This window comes from Taeniopygia guttata, chromosome Z (assembly GCF_048771995.1).
Source record: "Taeniopygia guttata chromosome Z, bTaeGut7.mat, whole genome shotgun sequence".
Lineage (NCBI taxonomy): Eukaryota > Metazoa > Chordata > Aves > Passeriformes > Estrildidae > Taeniopygia > Taeniopygia guttata.
The window spans coordinates 47,271,338-47,290,838 of record NC_133063.1 but is presented as its reverse complement, the minus strand read 5'-3'; the positions used below and the strand labels follow the sequence as shown (position 1 = coordinate 47,290,838).

The window sequence follows — 19,501 nt, the reverse complement described above, 5'->3', positions numbered from 1 at the left end:
CTGGTGTTTCGTCTTATGAACCATAGTAAGTACATAAAGAAGGAGTAAAACCAGAACAAATATACATAATACTTGCCCTTTATACTTTCACAGCCTACAACTTCCAACTCAGAGCCTAAGCTAGACATTATTCCTGTATATTTAATAAGTTTAATATGTTTAATAATTTCCCTGTGTTTTTCTGATCTTCCTTTAAATACATGTACTTACTGCATCATGCAGCAGGAATTGTCACAGATTTACTATCTGCTGCATGGTATGCCATCACTTTTGTTTGAATTGTTCTTGGTACTCCTGCCTTTGTTAGATAACCTGTAGTTTTTGACATGAAGAGAACGGAGAGGCAATCTTGCTCTGTACTCTCCATGCCACTCAGAATGGAGTTGGATGCAAGACATACCTTCACCCCTGGATCCCTGCTGGTTCCAAAGTGAGCCACAATCAGGTCAACAGCAGTGTTGATGGCCTTCACCAGACCTAGAGGAAAACAACAGGTCAAAGAGCTGTCTGAGGGGCTGCTGACTCTGACAAAACCCTCCTGGAAGTAATCAGCCAGGGGCACTGTAAGCCCATGACTACACACAAGCCCTCTCTGCCAAAAAATATACAGAGACTCTCCTAAGTCCTCACCAAAAGTTTTCCTGCTGGTTCCAGCACTCACCTATCAGCCTGCCAGTAGGACAGTCAATATTCTCAGGGACAAGGACAGGGACAGGGACAGTCAATAACCTGTCAATATTCCCAAGGGAGAGGGACCATCACCTCCACACTCCATGCCCTGAGGCAGCAGAGGTGGGATCTGAGGCAAAGTGTCTTTTGCTGCCTTGATGCCACAGGGTGGCAGGACAGAAGCCTTGCATTTTGTCATGACTTTCAGTAACAAGCCAGTGGTGTGTAATCTGTTACTTGCACCAGATAGTGTGAGAACAGAACTGAAACAGAAGGGAAGGCTGCCACCTCGTAATTATGAGCACATAGTTGGTAAAGGCATGGGAACCTTTTTGCACATCCCTTACCTCTAAAATGATAACAAATGAGCTGTCAAGTCCTGCCAGCCCTGCCTCTAGCATGGATCCCACCACAGCCATATCTTGTCCTGCTCTGGACTCTTTTCTCCCACCTTTTTATATAATTAATACGATTTTATACTATTTATGTAGGACTGAACAGACTTTTAACCTAAATTACAAAATCTCAGGTTAGCACATCTGCAAGATCACACAGATACACATGTAGGTCTACCATCGTATACAGAGCCTGGGGTGGCAGCATGCCCTGCCTTAGGGTCACACTCCTGTGCCTGTCTGCTCTCTCTGCCCATTCCTGTACACTTACAATCCTTTCTACTCATATTTTCTGGGAGAAGAAGCTCAAGCACACTCCATGGCACATTACATGGTCCATCAGAGATGTACAGACTCACCCTTCTTCTGCAGCAAGTCAATGGAGATGGACTCTGTGTTGCCATCTGGGGAGAGGCAGAACTCAGCAGGAGGTTTCTCCGCTAGCGAGAAGTAGTCAGGGAAAAAGTCATTGTAGGTAAGCTGGAGTTGCCTCATAGACTGTCCTGCATGGATAAGACAGAGGGGACAAGGATCAGCCCCAGTCCTGCACACCGAAGCAGTTTTCATGCCACCTGTCCTCTGCTGGGACACTGAGGCTAAAGGCTTGTTGCTACCCCAGCAGTGGTTTGCAATGTGTGCCTGCACAACTGATCCCCATGGCCTACCCAATACCACCTCCAGCTTGACTGGGCGCCCACAGGCTCTGGAAGAGGCTGTGGGAGGTTCACTCTCATGGGCTAGGGCTAAGGGAAACCTTGCTGCATCAGACTCCTCACGCTGGTGCAAGCAGGGTCAGAAGCCAGCAGAGAGAAAATCGTTACTTGTCACACACAGGCATCCACAGACAACAACCTGCATGTTTGCTGCCTGTTCTCTGGGATGGCCTCTGTTTTCAAGGGGTGACACATAGGAGCTCTCCCATATGCTTGACTTCCATCTGTTTGACTCTGTGCTATGCATTTTCCCTTGAAGAAAGATAGAGAAAATGTTTCGGTTGGTGGAGTGAGGTATAAGGCTTTGAGGAATTGCCTCCATGGCTTGAGGCTAGCTTGTAGAATGCTCTTCCTCCCACAGACAGACCACACTGCTCTTCCCACAAGAGTGTCAAGAGGTTCAGTCAAAAGCAGCCCGCCCCTTCCTGCACAGGTTTTGGAGGAGAGGGGAACACCTTAAGGGCAAAGCCTGGAGAAGATAGAGTCCTATGAGGGTCTTTAGTGTTGTCAGCTGCCTCATGAAATCTACAGCTCAGCACCCAGCACGTTGTCAGGGCTGGGGTACAGGATAGTCAGGCATCATGGGGCACAGATGTGAGATCTCCAAGGGCCCCAACTCCTGTGTGAGACAAACTACAAGCTAACCACAGTCCAGGAGCATTTACTGACCCAAGCAGGGTCTTGGGCCATTCACTTTGCCCTTCAACCCAGCTCAGAGCTGGATCTGACAGCTCTCACCTCATGGAGAAGGCAGGCTTCACAGAGATTTGAACCAGTGAAGCAATTTTCACTTTCCTCTTGAACCCTTCAGCCCCAACTGTGAACAGATGTATCATCCCTCCTGCTCTGAGCAGGCAAAGCAGTGATGAATCCAAACTTAACTCGAGCCTCAAGAAAACTGAGCCTGAGTCCCAAGGTCACCTTCCAAGGCCCCCCAGCAGAAAGGTGGTGCGCACCGTTCAGCTTGCAGTGGAAATGGCTGGTGCTGAGAGCGCCAGGGAGCTCAAAGATGGGGTTGCCCCGGTTCAGCCGAGGCTCTTGCTGCCCCCTGTCCAAGCTGCCTGCTAAGCTGGGCAGCCCTGAAACATGGTCCAGACCCAGGGGGTTCCTCCGCCTGTACTCCCGCCACTTCAGCGCTTGCGGGGAGAGGTGGTTCGCTGGGATGCCGTGGGCAGTGAGCACCAGACAGGATGATGAGAGCACACGAGAGGATGCAGAAGGGAAACAGGAAGGGAGAGTAGAGAAAGATGTAGGACAAAGAAAGAGAGACAGCACATTACTCAGAGGTCCAGCAGCATTTCAGGACATTAGCACATGCACGTGGAGACAGGTGGATGCCACTGCCTGGCAAAGCTGGGCAGGAGCTTGGGTGTCCTTGTGGCTGCAGGCACAGAGGCAGCAGGTTTGGGGTGCAAGCACCTGGCATGGGGTGCTGTAAGATCAGCAGCCCACACTGCCCTCTGTGGAGGCATAGTGTAGGAGCTGGGACTGGGGGGACATGCTTTTATTGCAGGTCTTCCTGCAGCACCCAGATGCAATTTTGTCCTGGTCTGTGGCTATAGGAAATGGTGGCACTATAGGGAGCAGACATAGCTACCGGGAGCTGTAGATGCCCCAGACTAGCAGGTCCTGGAGGATGGGTACCTACCATTGACAGGCCGTATTCCCATGCTGCTCAGGGGACCAGAGCTGCTGGTCTCACTGCCACTTCTCCAGTGTGAGTCTGCATGGCCTCCTACTCTGCTCATGGACATGCCACCCACCGAGAGAGGCGGAAGGGACCCACTGTGGAGTCGGTATTCGGAGAGTGATGGGCTTGGTTCCAGGGTGGCCTCCTTTTTGGGAATCAGCTTGGGGTGATTCCTCAGGGTGTCAGCTTTGAAGGCTTTGGAGGGTTGCATGGCACTGACAGCAGGAGATGACCTCATGGGAAGCAGGTTAGCAGAGATGGGGCAGGACCTGCTTCTGGGGGGCTGGCTGTCTTCAGCTCTCTCTGCAGTGGAAGAGGAAGAGGAGTCCACACTTTGGAAGAAAGGCACGTTGCATCGCACGGGGGAGTAACTGCCCAGCGGGGATGGGCGAGTTGTTTCAGGGCCAGGCTTCTTGATGTCCCCATCACCGCGCGAGGCAGCTCCGTCTGCTGAGCGCTGGGTCACGAGCGTGCCATGAGCTTGGCTCCCTGCCACCGCCACCTGCTCTGCTGAGGTGGCCAAGGCTGAGCACTGGGAACTGGAGATCTGCTGGCTGGCAGCACGGTTGCTGGATAAGCTGTAGAGCTGGGAAAGGCTGGAGGCAAAATGGCTGTGCAGGGCACGTGCCTTGGGTGGCTTGCTGAAATGGTGCTGAAAAACAAAGGGCTGGATGGGCAGAGTTGTGGGACGCTGGTCCTTGCTGTAGCGTACCACAGGCTTGCTGTCTGTGCCACCACCTTCAGGAGGAAAAAGGGGAAGAAAGTGTGAGGAATGGGCAGAGCAACAATCATCCTCAGCCAAGCAGATTATAGGCAAAAGGGAATGTGTTCTCTGTTGCATGAGGAAGAGGATGAGCTAGAGGCCAGTTACAGAGTGGTTCAAGTCTGAACTGGTTACATACATCAAGAGCTGGCAAGATAGAAGATATGTGGCCCCAAGTGCAGAGTTTCCAGCTGTTTGGAAGAGCATAGCACAGCACCAGGACCTTGGCTGTCCTGGTAGGGTCACCAGCTTCACATCCTTTCCCAATCTCTTGCCCCCTGGACAGCACAGGCACCATGGGATCAGGAGCCTGCCCCTGTACTGCCTCTGCTCAAGCAGTACCACAAAGTCAAGGCCCAACACTTTGTAGTAGAGTCAGATTTCTCATCCCAAAGGACTGTCCACTCCCACATGCCCTGTGGACTTGCACAGCCCAACACAAGCAGTACATGCAATAGCACTAGAGCTCTGCATCCTGAATCACAATATATTGGTGCTGTTGCAAAGGCTGCCTGTTTCTCTTTCTCCCTCCCTCTTCATTTCCCTGTAACTGCCCCCACTTTGGATCACAGAGCTTCCTTCATTCTTCGTGCCTCTACCAGACCTAAACAGGACATTCCCAACATTCCACCTCCAACACTGGAAAGTACCAGTCTGCTCCAGCAAATGCTGTGCTAGGATGTCCTGAGGGAGTGTGGTAGGCTGATCTACATGCCTCCAGCTCCTGATGGAGCCACAAATATCCCAAGGGACACATCTGAAGTGTGACACACTGTGCATTCAGTGCAGAACACACACAGGACTGGGTGCATATGTGGGGCTGACTGCGATCCCTGATCCGTCTTGGTGTACCCGCTGCCTGTGGGGCATTCCAGACCTTTCTCCCTGTAGCCAGCTTTTAAGAGGGCTTGCTTTCCCTCTAGCCCCTCTCAGAGCCTCTAGGCTTGCATGCTGCTCTGGGCTGGAGCACAGCAGATACACCTACATCTCCAGCTGCAGGCAGAAGCCTGTGTACAACCCTTATGCCTGCCTTGCTGTCACAGTGCAGAAGGAGAGACCCCACTGGTGTCGTGGGCAGCAACTGCTGAGATATATTACCCTGAAAGCTCCTGTCTTCCCTCTCCTCCCTGAGCAGGGCCTGCTCCTTCCAAGCCCTCACTCTGAAGCTAAGAGGGCTGTTGCAATGCTGCCCTCTCTCAACAGAGACCTGCCTTCACTGCCATCCCACACTAAGCACACATTCAAGGCTCTATAAACAAACAGGACAATAACTAAAAACCTTTTGCTCCAAAGGCCAAAATCGCTCCTACCCCTGCCATGTAAATAAGCCACATGTTCTTACCTCCTGCCAGAAATTTTCAGAACATTAAGTGGAGACAGTCTGTTAAGGCACAATAATTTTTTTACATACTAGGGGCTACTTACTGCAGTGGTCTGGTTAGAGGCATTTTAGAAGGGCTTTTACCTGTGACACAGGTATAATACCTGCTTAGTGCAGAGACAGAGGTCTCCCACAGTGCTGGAGAAATGGCCATACTTCCAAAGGGAACATTACACAGCTTCCTCGTGAGAACAAGTGATGGCAATATCAAGGTGGAATACAATTCACATATTACAGGCTTCCCCATAGAGGTAACTGTGACAGCTCCTGCTGGGAACCTTTGGTGCAGTGGACAGCACTGTGGGGACACGATCAGGATATTCCAGCAGAGACATACAGATTAGACTCTGCGGGACTCACACTGTTAAGTCCTAGCAGAAACTATGTGAGCTTCCTAGAACTGTATGGAAAGGAGACTGCTAGCTATACCTCTTCCTCTTCCACCTCTGCCCACATAACTCCAAAAATGAATGGCTGTGACTATGACCCTGCTGAGCATTTTAACATCTCTGTCTTAGGAGCTAAGGGCAGGTGATTCTCATGGACAAGCACAGTAAATACCCTGGAAGGGATACCCTACAAGCTACACACACTCTCTCAGTATTAATGCCATGTCCTTGCTAACACAACATGAGAGGTATGAACAAAACCTCATAAGGCTTTAGAAATACAAAGACAAGACACTTTCCCTGATATGAGACTGAAAGGCTTTTGTGACAAAGCACAGCAAGGCTTTGTCCCAAAGACTGGCAGACCAGGAACCAAATTGCCCCAACATTGGTCTCTTATCACCATGCAGGTTTCCTTGCTGCTCCCCTCTTATCCCAGTGAGCTGCCTTCCTTTTTACTTTTCCCTTCTGCCTAGTTTGGCTCCTTACCGTCTGCTCGGGCTCTAACATCTTTTTGTCCGTGGCCATTGGCAGAACCACCCGAGAAGCTGGCATCTGCCTCCGTCAGCAGGGAGAGAGAGGCTTGCTCACCTGCCCCATGCCCACTGGGGACCTTCTCACTGGAGATGGAGTCTTTGGTGGAACACAAAGCCTGGCTGTCCCCAAAAGCATGATTCAAACAAAAGCCCTCGCAGCTCCGGTTCAGGCCATGGATGAAGGGCATGGGTGGAAGACTCTGGCTGCGCCGAGCTCTTTCTTCAAGGAAGGTTGGGCAATCCCGCTGCGTCTCGGGGATAGGAGAGAACTCCAGCGAAGAATCACCACTGGAGCGGTGTGGTGGGGAGGTGCCATTCTTTTTCCGCCCTTTGGCCAGTTCAGCAAACGATGTCACCCTCTTGGGGGGAGAACTCTGAATGGGTATTGCTGGACTTTCACTCAGCTTGACTGGACAGCTCACCATGCGCTCTAAGGAGCCCAGCCTGCTGCCAGGACTCCTGTCCAGATTCTGATCATAGCTCCTGGAGCGCTGCCGGCTTGTGTTGAGGTTTGGTGGTGACACATTGACATAGACCTGACCCTCAATCATGTTCTGACTGGATTCTCCCTTTGGCTCCTCTGCACTGCACTCTACATTGCCTTCTTGTCTCAGGTTGGGCCTTCTGAACAGATAGTATTCTGTGGGCTGGGCTGGGCTACCCTTAGTCTGGTCTTCTGAGCAGCTAGTTATGGAAGATCCCGCAGGGCTGGGGGATGACTGGGAAGACAAGTCACACGTGACTAACTTATAGTAATTTTGAGTAGCCACAACAAGCCGTGCTTGGCTCTGGAAGCAGGCAGTGAGGTCTGAGCTCTCCGATGTGCAAGGCTCACAGTGGAGGTGGTAGGAGTTGCAGTTAGCATCAAGGACAGGTGAGGAGGAGTGTTGACACCCACACACCTTTCCTGAACTTTCTGGGTTATGCGACTCACAAGACATCTTGGATTCAGTGGGTGATGAGTGTAAATCCAGGTAAAAAGCTCCTGTATCTGAGTGGCTGCAGAAGGAAGAGTCACAGGACAGGTTAGCTGAATTCAGATTGGATTGAGGCTGACCATTCATTTTGTTGTAGAGAGCGCTGAAGTTCACCAGGACCCCATCAGAACTGTTGCAAGAAGAGTCACTGATGTAGCCCATCTGTTGGTCAGTCACTTCAGACTGACTTGATGAACTGTAGCAGCGACAGTTCTGGATCTCTGAGCTGGAACAACTGCATGTCCTGTGCAGGGCATCCTGATTCCTCAGCGGCTCATCCATGTTCTGGTTCCATTCCTGATCACCACTGTCAAAGGAGAAGTTGGAGGAGCTGCCACGATGGCAGCTGCATTCATCCAGCTCCATGCGTTCCGAGGCCTGATGGCACCTGTTAACATTGTTCCTCTTCTGGATGTCATCACTGCTGAGTTTGTCCTCTTGCCCGTCCACCACACCAGACCGGCTGGCCATGTTCCAGGGTTTCACAATGTGGTTGGAGTCGTGGAGGTGGAAAGGGGGCAAGGCCAGATCCTGCAGATTGAAGGGAGGCTTGCCATCCACGAGTGAGTTGTGAAGGTGGAAAGATTTTTGACCCAAGTCATCCCCAAAAATACTGAGGTCTTCACCCTCACTCAGAAGGAAAGGGTTGTGTCGCTTACTGACACTAGGGACAATCAGATCCCTTGCTTTTCTTTCTTTGTGACCTGAGGCCTCTGCTGAGGTTTCAGAGGTCTGAAGAAAGCTGCTGTACACCAAGGAGTCAGTCTGTGATAGGTCTCTGTCTGGAAGGGCAGAGGTCCGTGTAATGCTGAGCTCTGGCTGGCAGAAGGGGTTGGTCCTTTTGCTCATGGAGCAGTACTGTCTATCGGGGACCTGGCAATGCACCAGGGGAATGTGATGGACAATCAGCGTCTCACCAGTCAGTTTGGGTGGACTATCCATGGTGAGGAATACTCTTCAGGGCATCAGTGAAGCTGGTACCACCCGTGAAGAGGTAGGGCTGCACATGAGAGGCAGGAGGAACACTTCTCATGAGGAAATTCAGATACCTAAAGAGAGACAAAATCACAAAGGAAGACACCTCTCAGGAAAGGCAGTGACTATTTAAAGCATCCTTGGTTTGACTGAAGATTTCATGTGTTGACAAGGATCAAACAGACTGGTTCCTTGTCAGCACAAGTCCCTGAGCATTAGGTCCTTCTATTGGGAAACAAACCATCACAAGATACAACAAACACATCACCCTCCATGCAGGCTCCTGGGACAACACTTGTGATTTCACCTGACCCCTCTCAAAGTTATCTGAAGAGAGTAACTGATTTCAGTCAAGAGGCCAAAGGGCTGTACGGGATTTGGGCCAAACAAAGACCTCACTGCAGATGGCACTGTGTGCTCACAGGAAAACAGCTCAGGGTCTGGAAGTGAAGCACTGCACTCTGATGAGAGCAGTCTGTCTTCTCATATTGGATTGAACATCTTTGCCTCCTTTAAGATACACTGAACTTTCCTTCAAGAACCAAACATGGCAACGTCTTGCAACAGACACACAAACATGTCCCGGAAGAGACTGGAAAGCAGGAGCAGACTGGAACATAAAAGCAGCAACAGTCATTCCTCTCCAAAATCCAGGAGACCCCATGAGGTCCAGAGCCCTTTTAATGTTGCCAGGGAACCATGTCAAAGAATACAAATACTTCTGTATGCAAGGGTCTCTCCAGTGAAAAGGAGTGGATGGCTTCAGTGGGACCATGGGGAGCCACAGGCATTGGTCAAATAAGTCCCACACAATACACTAACTTTTGCTGACCTGTGGCTGATGGTGAAACCTCAGCTCAGACTGGTCCCTGCTGTGGCCTGGGAGGGGATTATATCTCTCTGCCACATTATCTGTGTCATTTACCTGCTTATTACCTGCTGCACTTCACAACAGTGTGACTGCCACAGTGCCAGGAGCCATACAGGCAAGGCACTGCACAGGCAGGGCACTAAGAGCCCCACCCTCCCTGTAATCAGTAAACAGTAGTTTCTTAACAGAGCCAGAGGGAAAACAAAATGGTTTGGGCCGGAGGGACCTTAATATTTTGTTCCAACCCTCCTCCCATGGGCAGGAACACCTTCCGTAGGACCAGGTTTCTCAAAGCTCCATCCAATCTGGACTTGAGCACTCCCAGGGATGGGCAATTTCCCCAAGTAATCCATTCCCGTGCCTCTCCACCCTCACAGTAAAGAATTTCTTCCTAATATATAATCTAAACATGTCATTTTTCAGTTTAAAGCTTTTCCCTCTTGTCCCATCACTCTCTGCTTGTGTCAAAAGTGTCTCTTGTAGAGAGACTTTATCTTGATCTTTCTTGGAGATGTTCACCAGTGCTTGTTTGACAAAGGAGAGCAAAGGACAAACCCAATTCTCCCTCCTTACCTAACCCCAAGGTCCAGCCTACAAGCACCTCCAGCACAAGTCTGGAGGGGGTTTTCCTCTTGCCTTCCCTTCTACAGATCAGATAATCCAACACAGAGAAGTGCTTGGGCAGGCAGCTAAGGCAGCAAGGACAGGGAAAAACCACAAAAGAAAACAGTGATCTAGGATGAGTCTGAGAGATTAAAAAATGACCTCATGCTCTCACAGATCAACCACTTGTTCTGAAAACCTTGGCACAAGCACCCTTGATCAGCATTACACATTCCATAACTCATTCAGGCATCCCCAGTGATCACTGCGCCCTGAGAATTATATCCTGGGACCCTGCTCTGGACTCCAGGGCCCCCACCACTGACCTTCAGACTCCAGAAAGTGGTACTCACAGTGGCCTTTGTCTACCTTACCTCAGCATTTGTTAGTGTGGGGTGATAATGGATTTGGAGCAGACCTGCAAAGGCACATGGGAACACAGGAGGGAAAGTGAGAAATGTGGGTTAAATGAAGTTAGAACAAGAGTATAAGCAATGAGACAGCTGCATGGAAACATAAGGAATTTCACTTCTTTCAGTCTCAAGGTGTAAGAATAGCAATTAGAAGATGATAAAAATGATCAAAATAAGTACTTTCCTCCCACACACCCTAGTGCTTCTCACAGACACAGAATGACGCTGGCAGGAAATAAAAACACAAAGGTGGACACAGAGCTAATGTTTGCAGTAAACTTCCAAAAATGCTAAAGTTAATGCTAACACCGGTGTCAGAGAACACACAGGCCTTCTGGTAGATGCTACCAGAGACTTACATGGCCAGGACACTCACCTACATGTCTGCTTCTCCTGGGATGTTTCATCCAGGTTTAGGCTCTGAGGAAAAGAGGACCGCTTGGACCAGGTGGTGGATATCCAACTGAACTACAAACTGTACAACCCTAAACTCCCCCTCACCTGTAGTCTCCCTAAAACCTCTATCAGCCTTTACACCCCTTTCATTCTCTTCTCTGTCTTACAAGCCTTTGGTTCCTTTCCCACAGCTGCTGCCACAGAGGCTGGTCTCTACTCATCCCAGATCTGAGGGCAGATTTTCTTCATCAAGGATTCCTAAGATCCCATTGCTCAAGAGCCACTGTGGATAACAGCAGTACCTGACCCTGAGAGCACGCGCGCGCGCACACACACACACACAGACACACACACACACAGACACACACAGACACAGCCATACACACACACTTGCTGGAGGGGTGTTCCTGCCCAGTGTGAACTCTGTGCACCACTGATGGCATAGCAGAAGCTCTTGAGTTTATCTGAGTTTATTTCTATTAAACTCAGCAGAAGCTTATCCTGTCTTCCTGCTCCCACCTCACCAACATTTTGGGTAAAAATCTCATCTTCCAGTGCCTATCTACTTATGTAGCCCACCCCACCTTTGTTACTGCTCTTGTATCTGATTTGTAATGCTCAGATTACATCTCTCCACCAGGCTTTGCTATATTTCAAGTGCTGCCACAATGCAACCACTTGAAAAGCATAATTTTGGAGATACAGACTGTGATGGCAGCGCATTTCACTACTGAAGCACCAGGTCTCTGCTGCCTCTGGGAAATGGCTGTTTGGAGCAGGCTCCCAGAACCAGCACTCATCTGCTGTCAAGCCCTGCTGAGCAGCACACAATTCACGTCAGCACAGAAGCTGCTGTGGGAGGACAGGCTTGCACAGACACACTTTGACATTTGACGGCAAAATGTCAGAGCTGACATGCAGCCATCTCCCATCTGTCTCTCCAGCGCCCTGGCTGCAACATGAGACTCTGGCTCCAGCAGCAGCACAGGCTCTTGGGTGGGCTGTGATTCACTGGCCACCAGAGACCCTGCAGCAGATAGATTCCCATCCTGCCTGCACCCACAAACTACTCCCAGCATCAGGCTCTGAGGTGCAGGATCACAGGTGACATGCAGACAGCTCCTCCTGGGAGACATTCTGATGGCTTCTGATGGGATGGGCATTACATTTTGTGCTGTAGCTACTCCTTTTCTCTCCCTTGCAACCTCTCCTGGCTTACTCTGGACTTAAGGGTGCAGGGAGGTTGACAACAGCACTGCCAGCACAAGGATTGTTCAGTTCCCAACACCAGAGCATCCTCCCTGGCTGCACCATTAGCTGACCCTTATTCTGGAAGACTGTAGAAGTGTCCTTCCTCTTCCTTCTCAGGGTCTGCTATGCTGGGATTGACACTGGGGAATAAAATGCAAGCAGACCAGTTTCAGATTTTGCTGGTTTTGATCAGTTCTTCGTAAAGCCCTCACTTCCCTTTTGCAATAGGAAATTTAGAGATGTAGATAGGCAGTTAATACCTGAATATTTTTTGCCAAATCAGTTCATTCTTCTTATTGTTGTCCTGAATCCTGCTCAATGATACACACAAGAGCAAACACAGCATCCAGCACTGATTCCTGCCTAGAACAGGGTGTAATAGCAGTGCAGGGCAGGTAGGCATGGAGGGAGCACCACGACTCTAGACACGTCTGTACATCAGCCATTTTATTTTCAAATGTCAGAATTCTTGCCTTCTCCATACTGACACCATCTGCTGCAGCATGGCAGATATGGGTTGTTTATTCAGGGAGCTCTTCCTTGAGGTGCTAAGGTTTACCAGGAGAAGGTGAGGGCCACATTGTGAATGCTTCATTCCAAACAGGATAACACAGAGAAGGAAAAACAGCTTTTTCTGAGACACCTGCATTTGCTCATGAATGATTGTACCCCCACAGAAATAAATACACACAACAAAAACCCCTTAGCTGCAGCAAAACTCTAGGTAAAAAGCAGGTGAATGCTGAGCAACAAAGGATGGTTCAGCACTGATCTGAGAGCCATCTATCAGGTCATGTCTGAGCTTTAGAGAGGAGGCAGCATGCTGCAGGTAACAGAAGCATGCAGCATCCTTTGGGGTCTGCACTCCATGCCTTTTAACTCCTTGCTGACTACCACACAGAGGCCCTCAAATCCCTCTCCTGTCATGAGGACACTGTGTTAATTCAAAGGTGGCTGGTGCAGATTCATGGCTCCTCGGCCTTGGGTACCAGCTCCTGCTTCTGCAACGCTGCTGAGAAGACGAAGAAACCACCAGACCTGCCTGCAATTGCCTCCAAGGGCTAACGAGTTATGTGTGGTGGCTGCACACCTCCAGGCATACTCTGATATTTATTACAGCAACAGCCACAATTTTGGAGTTCTAGAGCTGAATCCTTAATACTCCGCTCTGCTCAGCGCTGTCCCCTGCACACACATGGGGCAACACGGCTTAGCTCACAGTAACACAGGCTTCCTCATAAAATGTAATGCATTGGAGGAGGCAGGCAGAGATATGAGAGATAAATGTGATTTTAATGTAAAAAGATTGCACATAGAGCACAGAGGATGAGGAAGCAGGCGCAACATCATCAGAACTGTCAGCTGGAGGCAATGCTGGATTTTTGGAGGATGGCTTTTCTGAACAGATTATTATTTCTACAAACCTCAGTCACTTCATCCATGAAACTGAGTGTCCAAAGGAAACCTCTAACTGTGAGGGTTATTGCTGACTCCTTCTGTATGGCTATGGTTTCACTGCCATCATCACCTTCCTCAGACAGACCAAAATTCATCATGTCATTCAAGGGTGAAATATGCAAAAACAGGGTTAAAAGCTAAGCGTTCAGTTTCACAGAAGAAGCAGAAAAAAATTCTTTTGTATTAGAGCTGCTTGTTCTTTGAGGGTTGTTCCCTGACTCCTACAGTGCATTTGCATTAACATGCCTGAAGAAACCTCACAGCCCTACAAAACAAGCACCAGCAGAAATGCTGCAAAAAGCAATGTTTTTTGTGATTTTGCAGACAAAGGCACAATACAGACATCTCCTCTTTGCTCCACAGGGAGATATATTTTCAGTTTACTCCCTGTATGTCTACCTCCAGGCAAAAGGGCTGGGAGATTGATCCAAACCCAGCCTTCAGACAGCGTGGATGATCTCAGGGCTCACCATATCCAGCACCAATACTGCAGTTCATCCTTGCCCCAGCTCTGCCACCCCAAATGCTGCCAAGAAAGTACTGTATGGTTTTAAACAAAAATTTATTAGGAAAATTCTAGAAAACTGGAAGGCATTCAGGGAACAGCATCAGAAAAGAGGATAAGTGGTTCAGGGTGAGTGGCCTGGGGATGGGTCTGAACCATGGGAATGAGAGGGAGGAGGTACGGAAGTCTGTATGTTGTTGCAGGATGAGTCTAGTTAGTGGTATTTGTTTGGACACCTCTTTCTTTCTTGCCACCTAATACAGCTCTATCAAATTCACACCTTCATTAAATGCTTTATTAAATCATCCAGTGAGTTTAATGGAAAAAAAAGGCGTAAAAGGAAATGCTAATTGTTTGACTCATCCTAAACCTCCAGCTCTCCTTCTCTGGTTCAGGGGACCGGGAGCGTTGTCAGGGTGGTCTGCATGCTCCCAGGGTGAATATTCCAGCACATTATGTTTAAAGGGAGTTGCATAAAAATACAAAGACTAAATGCTTCCTAAACTTCTGCCTGTGCTCAGGCTGATTGTGGTACTGTGCAGTGATTCCTGAAAAGGCCACCTCCCTTTTCTTTCCACAAAGCCCTGCCTTGACCAGGGCTTTTTCCAGTGGTTTCCAGGACAGCCTGACTAAGCCCATGATTAATGTATCATGACATCCCAGAACTATATAGGATTATGATGTGTTCCAAATAGAAACCACAGCATGTGACGGTCAGTCACAGCCCTTGGGCTACTGGTAGAAAGGAGCTGCATGGGCCAGGGGTTACCAGCACACACAAAACTAAGCAATGTGTGTAGTGTGTGTATTGCTGATGATGACACAAGCAGCGTGAGGCAGGTACTGTCTATCAGCCAGAAGACAAAATGCCCCAACTGCTCCGTGCATTTAGAGTTACACAAGACATCAGAAATAGCGCAAGCAGCAGATTTATACCAGCTAACAGAGGAGCCAGGACAGTGACTGAACCAGTTTCTCCCATTTCTGTGCTCCCTTGCTCTGTGACTCATCATCTGGCATATGGCACTCTCAAGAGCCATTTACAGGCCATGACTCAGAGCATCCACTGAGGTGCTCTGGGATGGAACCTGCTCCTCCTCCTCCTCCTCCCTGCCCCAGCCCCCAGCACATATGCTCCTAATTACTTCATGCAAATCTGCAGAGAAGAAAAAGACTGATGTTTCTAGCTGTTCATATCACACAGAAATTGCTAAGAAAGTAAACTGCAAATACAGTAAATCCTTTCTTAACACAGACTCTCTAGTAGCAACAGCAGTAGCAGCAGGAGAGACTATGCTTGCATAGCATCTTTTTGCCTGAGCACTTTGAAAGCTTCCTGAAAATCTTACAACAGCAGAAATCACACAATTCCATTTTGAAGCACAGATCTGACTGGGTGCTGGAGCCTGAGTTTTGCAGGGTCACCAGAGCACTCAAGAACCCACAAAGAAAGAAAGAAAATCCTATAAGCATATGAAATTTTTGGGCACACTCAGTATTCAGAGATGCCAAGACTACCCCTCCCTAACGGCACAGCTTTGGTCAGGCCTTACTGAACCTGACCTAATGGATGACTTCCCTGTCTATGGCAAGGGGGTTGGAACTAGATGACCTTTAAGGTCCCTTCCATCCCAAGCCATGGTATGCTTCTATGATTTGTGCAAAGCAGGGCTGCCAGCTGGTTACCTCATCAACGTGCTCCTACTGACCTGCCCAACTGAGGACCCCACGAGCCAGCAGCTGGCGGTCACAAAACCACAGCCATCAGCTGTGGGTGAAGCTGAGTCAAAGCCAGCAGAAATCTGGACTGATGGTTTTCCTACCACCTTCTATGCCTGGGAGCTGTGAGCTCAAAACTCTCCACCACAACAACCACAGGAGGCAGGGAATGGAGTGTTTGGCTGAGAGAGTCAGGCACTGAACTCAGCTCAGATGCAGGAATCAACGCCAACACCCTTACCTGTGTCTGCACAGGGTGGAAAAACTGTTCCCTAAGTCTTTGTGCTCCCTAGGCTACATGCAATGGTGAATGGGCAGCTATTCTTATTCAGGTGTCCACTGCAGGGGTGAAGGCTCCTGAGATGACATTAAGAAGTGGAGAGGACATGATAGTCTCAACAGCACTGGAGATTTCTGGGCTTGCTGGGAATCTGTTGCAACCCTATAATTAGAATCACAGAACCATAGAATATGCTGAGTTAGAAAGGACCTATCAGGATTATCAAGTCCAACTCCTGGCCCTCCATAGAGCACCCCAAGAATCACATCACCGCAGGGAAAAAAGGCTTAAAAGTGGAAAATTTAGTGAGGAGGAAAAACAGAGTTGTTTTCTCTCAAGACAACCTGGCACCTGGGGGATGCTAAGACTATTCTGTGTGGGAAATTTCATATGTTGTGTTTGCTTTGTGTTGTTTTCTGTCTGTCTGGAGAAATTGAATTTCTGTAGAAGACAACAGAATGCTGTCAATGATTTAAATCTCATATTTCACATGCTTGGGCCTCACTGCTGGGAGAAAAAGAGATAAGAAGCTTGGAGGTTATAGAAAACACAGAATTGTAAAGCACTTCACATGGGCCAGGCCCTTTGAGATGTGGAGGCTGGGGAATGGACTCATGTGCTTCTGGTCCCTGCTAAGATGGAATAAGCTTAGCAGTATATGTGTCCCCAGCTGTTTTTGAAATCTTCCAGCCAGTGAGGTGATAGGATAAATCTACTCTTTGCAATTCAGCTATGGTTTGTGGTCTCCTTGGTTACTTGCATCTATCAGTTCACACAAACCTGCACCATGCTTTCGAAAGACCTCTCAAAGAGAAATTACAATTTGCTTGCATTGGATTTTCTTCCCTAACCCTTACTGAAATCTGGCTTCAGGCAACAACACTGTGTTAGCCAGATCATGGCAAAGCAGATGACCTACTTATCCAAAGCTTATGGGAGGATAATTTCAGGAGCAACCTTCATCTGCACAAAAAAAGTACATCAGGCCAGCTCTACCTCAAGCAGTCCTGTATCTTCTATCACCTTAGAGACTTGGGAGAAAAAAGACAAGCTAAGTCCTAAAATGGACAAGGAAAGTCTGTCTTCACTGTGAACAAGATTTTGCTGCAGTACAGCTCAGCACATCCATACAGACTTCAGCCACTCTGTGGCTGTATATCTTCCTTATTGCCTTCTTTCTGTGCAGATTAAAATCAGCATTGCACTTCTGTCCAGACTATGCATTGCAGGAATCACAGCTGCAAAACAATCCTTGCTAGAACAAAACCTCTCCCTGCAAGACAAAAGCATTAGTGACCACCTGAAAAGCCTGACAAATAAAGAACTCAGCCTTAAGACAACTCAGTAAAAAGAGGCTGTAAAAATGATGTTTACAGTCTCTTCACCCCAGAGTGCCACATATGTAGGAATCACTCTCAAGTGAAAAACAAACATTTCTGGTATGGAGGGTTACAGATGTACAACCTCATGAAGCACAATAGCAGAAACAGAACAGACAGTAAAAGTGGCTACAGGGGAGTCAAGTAAAACCACAGCAGGCCAAGCTCTTAAAATAACAAAATATCACCCCACAAGCCACGGTAAATAAAGCAGCTAGAAATGTCAAAAAGTGCCAGCAGGATTATTTTCAGACTGGAAAATAATTGCAGTGCTGTGCAATGGTTTGCTGCCATATCCCAGTGAACAGGAGAAGCAGTGCAGGTATGGCATTACCTAGGAGCAATGGACATCTGATCTTCCAGGCACCCTGAATGCCTGCATCTGCAAAGCTGTATTAAATGATGGAATCCTACATGGAATTTAATGCACACTGCGTGCAAACAAACCAGGAGCACCAAAATCAGGCACAAACAGAACACGTCCCAGCAGCAGCCTGCTTTTACTCGATGTTCCTCTTCCACACTGCACAATCTAAATGGTTTTTCAATCAGAAGCTCTGACTAACAGCTAACTCCTGCTAAGGCTACATGAGACTTTAACCCTTCCTAGCCCTAGGCTGTCCTACCAAGATCAGAAGAAACACAGGACAACACTTTCCTGTGTTTCTTCTGCAGGAATACACAGTGGACTGGAAGCTGGCAGCTCCCTAATTTGGGGATGATAGCATTGTACAAAGCAAAAAAGCTCAGTAGCCCAATAAAAACAGCATCTGAGGAGTTAATACATAAAATTTATCCTGCATTCTGAAGGATACTAAGACCACATATAATATAGATGTCGTTATTATATTATATTTACTTTAATATATATAATTATACATAGAAATACATTATATAGATAATATATTAATACATGCATATATATGATAATAACACTGATACCCAAATGCTCTTAGACCACAGGATGGATTTTACAATCTTTTGAAGGCAGCTAGAGAAAAAGATTCTTTAGCACTCATATTTGAAAATGGAAACTGCCTGATTACTGTTAAGATCATGCATTTATTGACCCTATTTTTGGCCAGGTAGCTGAACAAACAGGTCCTCTGCAATCATGTCTGAATCTCATTTCAGCAGAGTTCAGTGTGGGTAAAAATAAAAAAGGCAGAATTATTCCTGGGATTTGAGACAAGAAGTGTCTGATGAAGTAACAAATCCTTGGGCCATAGTGAGACTACCCAGTCACAAGCAGCCTCCTTCATTTGGGAGTAGTTTACATTCCAGAGCAGGTTTCATAACCTGCCCATTGAAATTTACAAGACTATACAATCATCCCTCAGTGTCCCTTTTGTTTTTTTGAATTCTTGCAAATTTTTAAAGCTTGTAACTTCCTGAACCAGTGCCTTCCACTCCAAATGACAATGCCTCACTAGTAGTTATCTGTCTGTACTTTTGAACATAGGGATATTTAACTTCATTACTTGTCCTTGGGCTAGGGCAGGGAGAGGATCATATTTTCTATTCAATTTGCCAACCTTCAGTGCCAAGATTTCTTTTCTGGTCAAGCACAAGAGTATTCCCAGATCTCTGGTCTGATTACCAACCTCTCTCCAAGTGTCCTCCTGATGTGTGGGTGCGTTTGTACGTTCACATGGCTGGCAGCAAGGGAGAGCTCAGGAGATTCTGTATGAAACCACAATATCAGTTTATATAACAGAATATTTTCCACACAGCAGAACTAACAAAAGGGCAAGCCAGAACCTTAATAAAATACTTATGAAGCAGACCAAGCACTCGTAATGATTACACATACTTTCCTTTTGAGAAGGGAAAGTATCCCTTGTAGGGGCTGGCAAACCAATCCAAGCTCAGTTTGTAAAGCCCTATTCAGGACAGTTTATTTTAGGATATCATTCCACAAGACAGCTCATGTGCTAATTAGGCTTGGAGTGACTGGGCTCAACAGCGCATTAAGGGTAAACTAAATCTGATAACCCCGGTTTAACCAAGGTCTTCTGCTGATCATGTTGGGCCACACAAACCTATTGACTAGACGGGAAAAAAAAAAAAAAAAAAAAGAGAGCAAACAGGGATGATCCTTGACTCTGTACTGGGAGAGCAGTAAGAGCTCCAGGAGA

At 47.9% G+C, this 19,501-nt stretch overlaps 1 protein-coding gene across 16 annotated transcripts in view; it reads right to left on the bottom strand.

Moving 5' to 3' along the window:
* The window catches only part of RUSC2 (RUN and SH3 domain containing 2), a 57,222-nt gene that overhangs the window by 8,341 nt on the left and 29,380 nt on the right, over positions 1-19,501 (bottom strand). For 6 of the 16 annotated variants that reach the window (XM_012577623.5, XM_030258626.4, XM_072922679.1 and 3 more), the window contains 5 exons: positions 6,490-8,562; positions 3,426-4,205; positions 2,734-2,934; positions 1,424-1,567; positions 401-477 (listed from right to left, as the gene is read on the bottom strand). In XM_012577623.5, the coding sequence (XP_012433077.1) occupies positions 401-477; positions 1,424-1,567; positions 2,734-2,934; positions 3,426-4,205; positions 6,490-8,455 (3,168 nt within the window). In that variant the 5' untranslated portion in view covers positions 8,456-8,562. Of the gene's footprint in view, positions 1-400; positions 478-1,423; positions 1,568-2,733; positions 2,935-3,425; positions 4,206-6,489; positions 8,563-9,932; positions 10,675-18,967; positions 19,047-19,501 lie in introns of those variants that run through there. The other 10 variants (XM_072922677.1, XM_072922676.1, XM_072922678.1 and 7 more) reach the window with 5 other exon arrangements.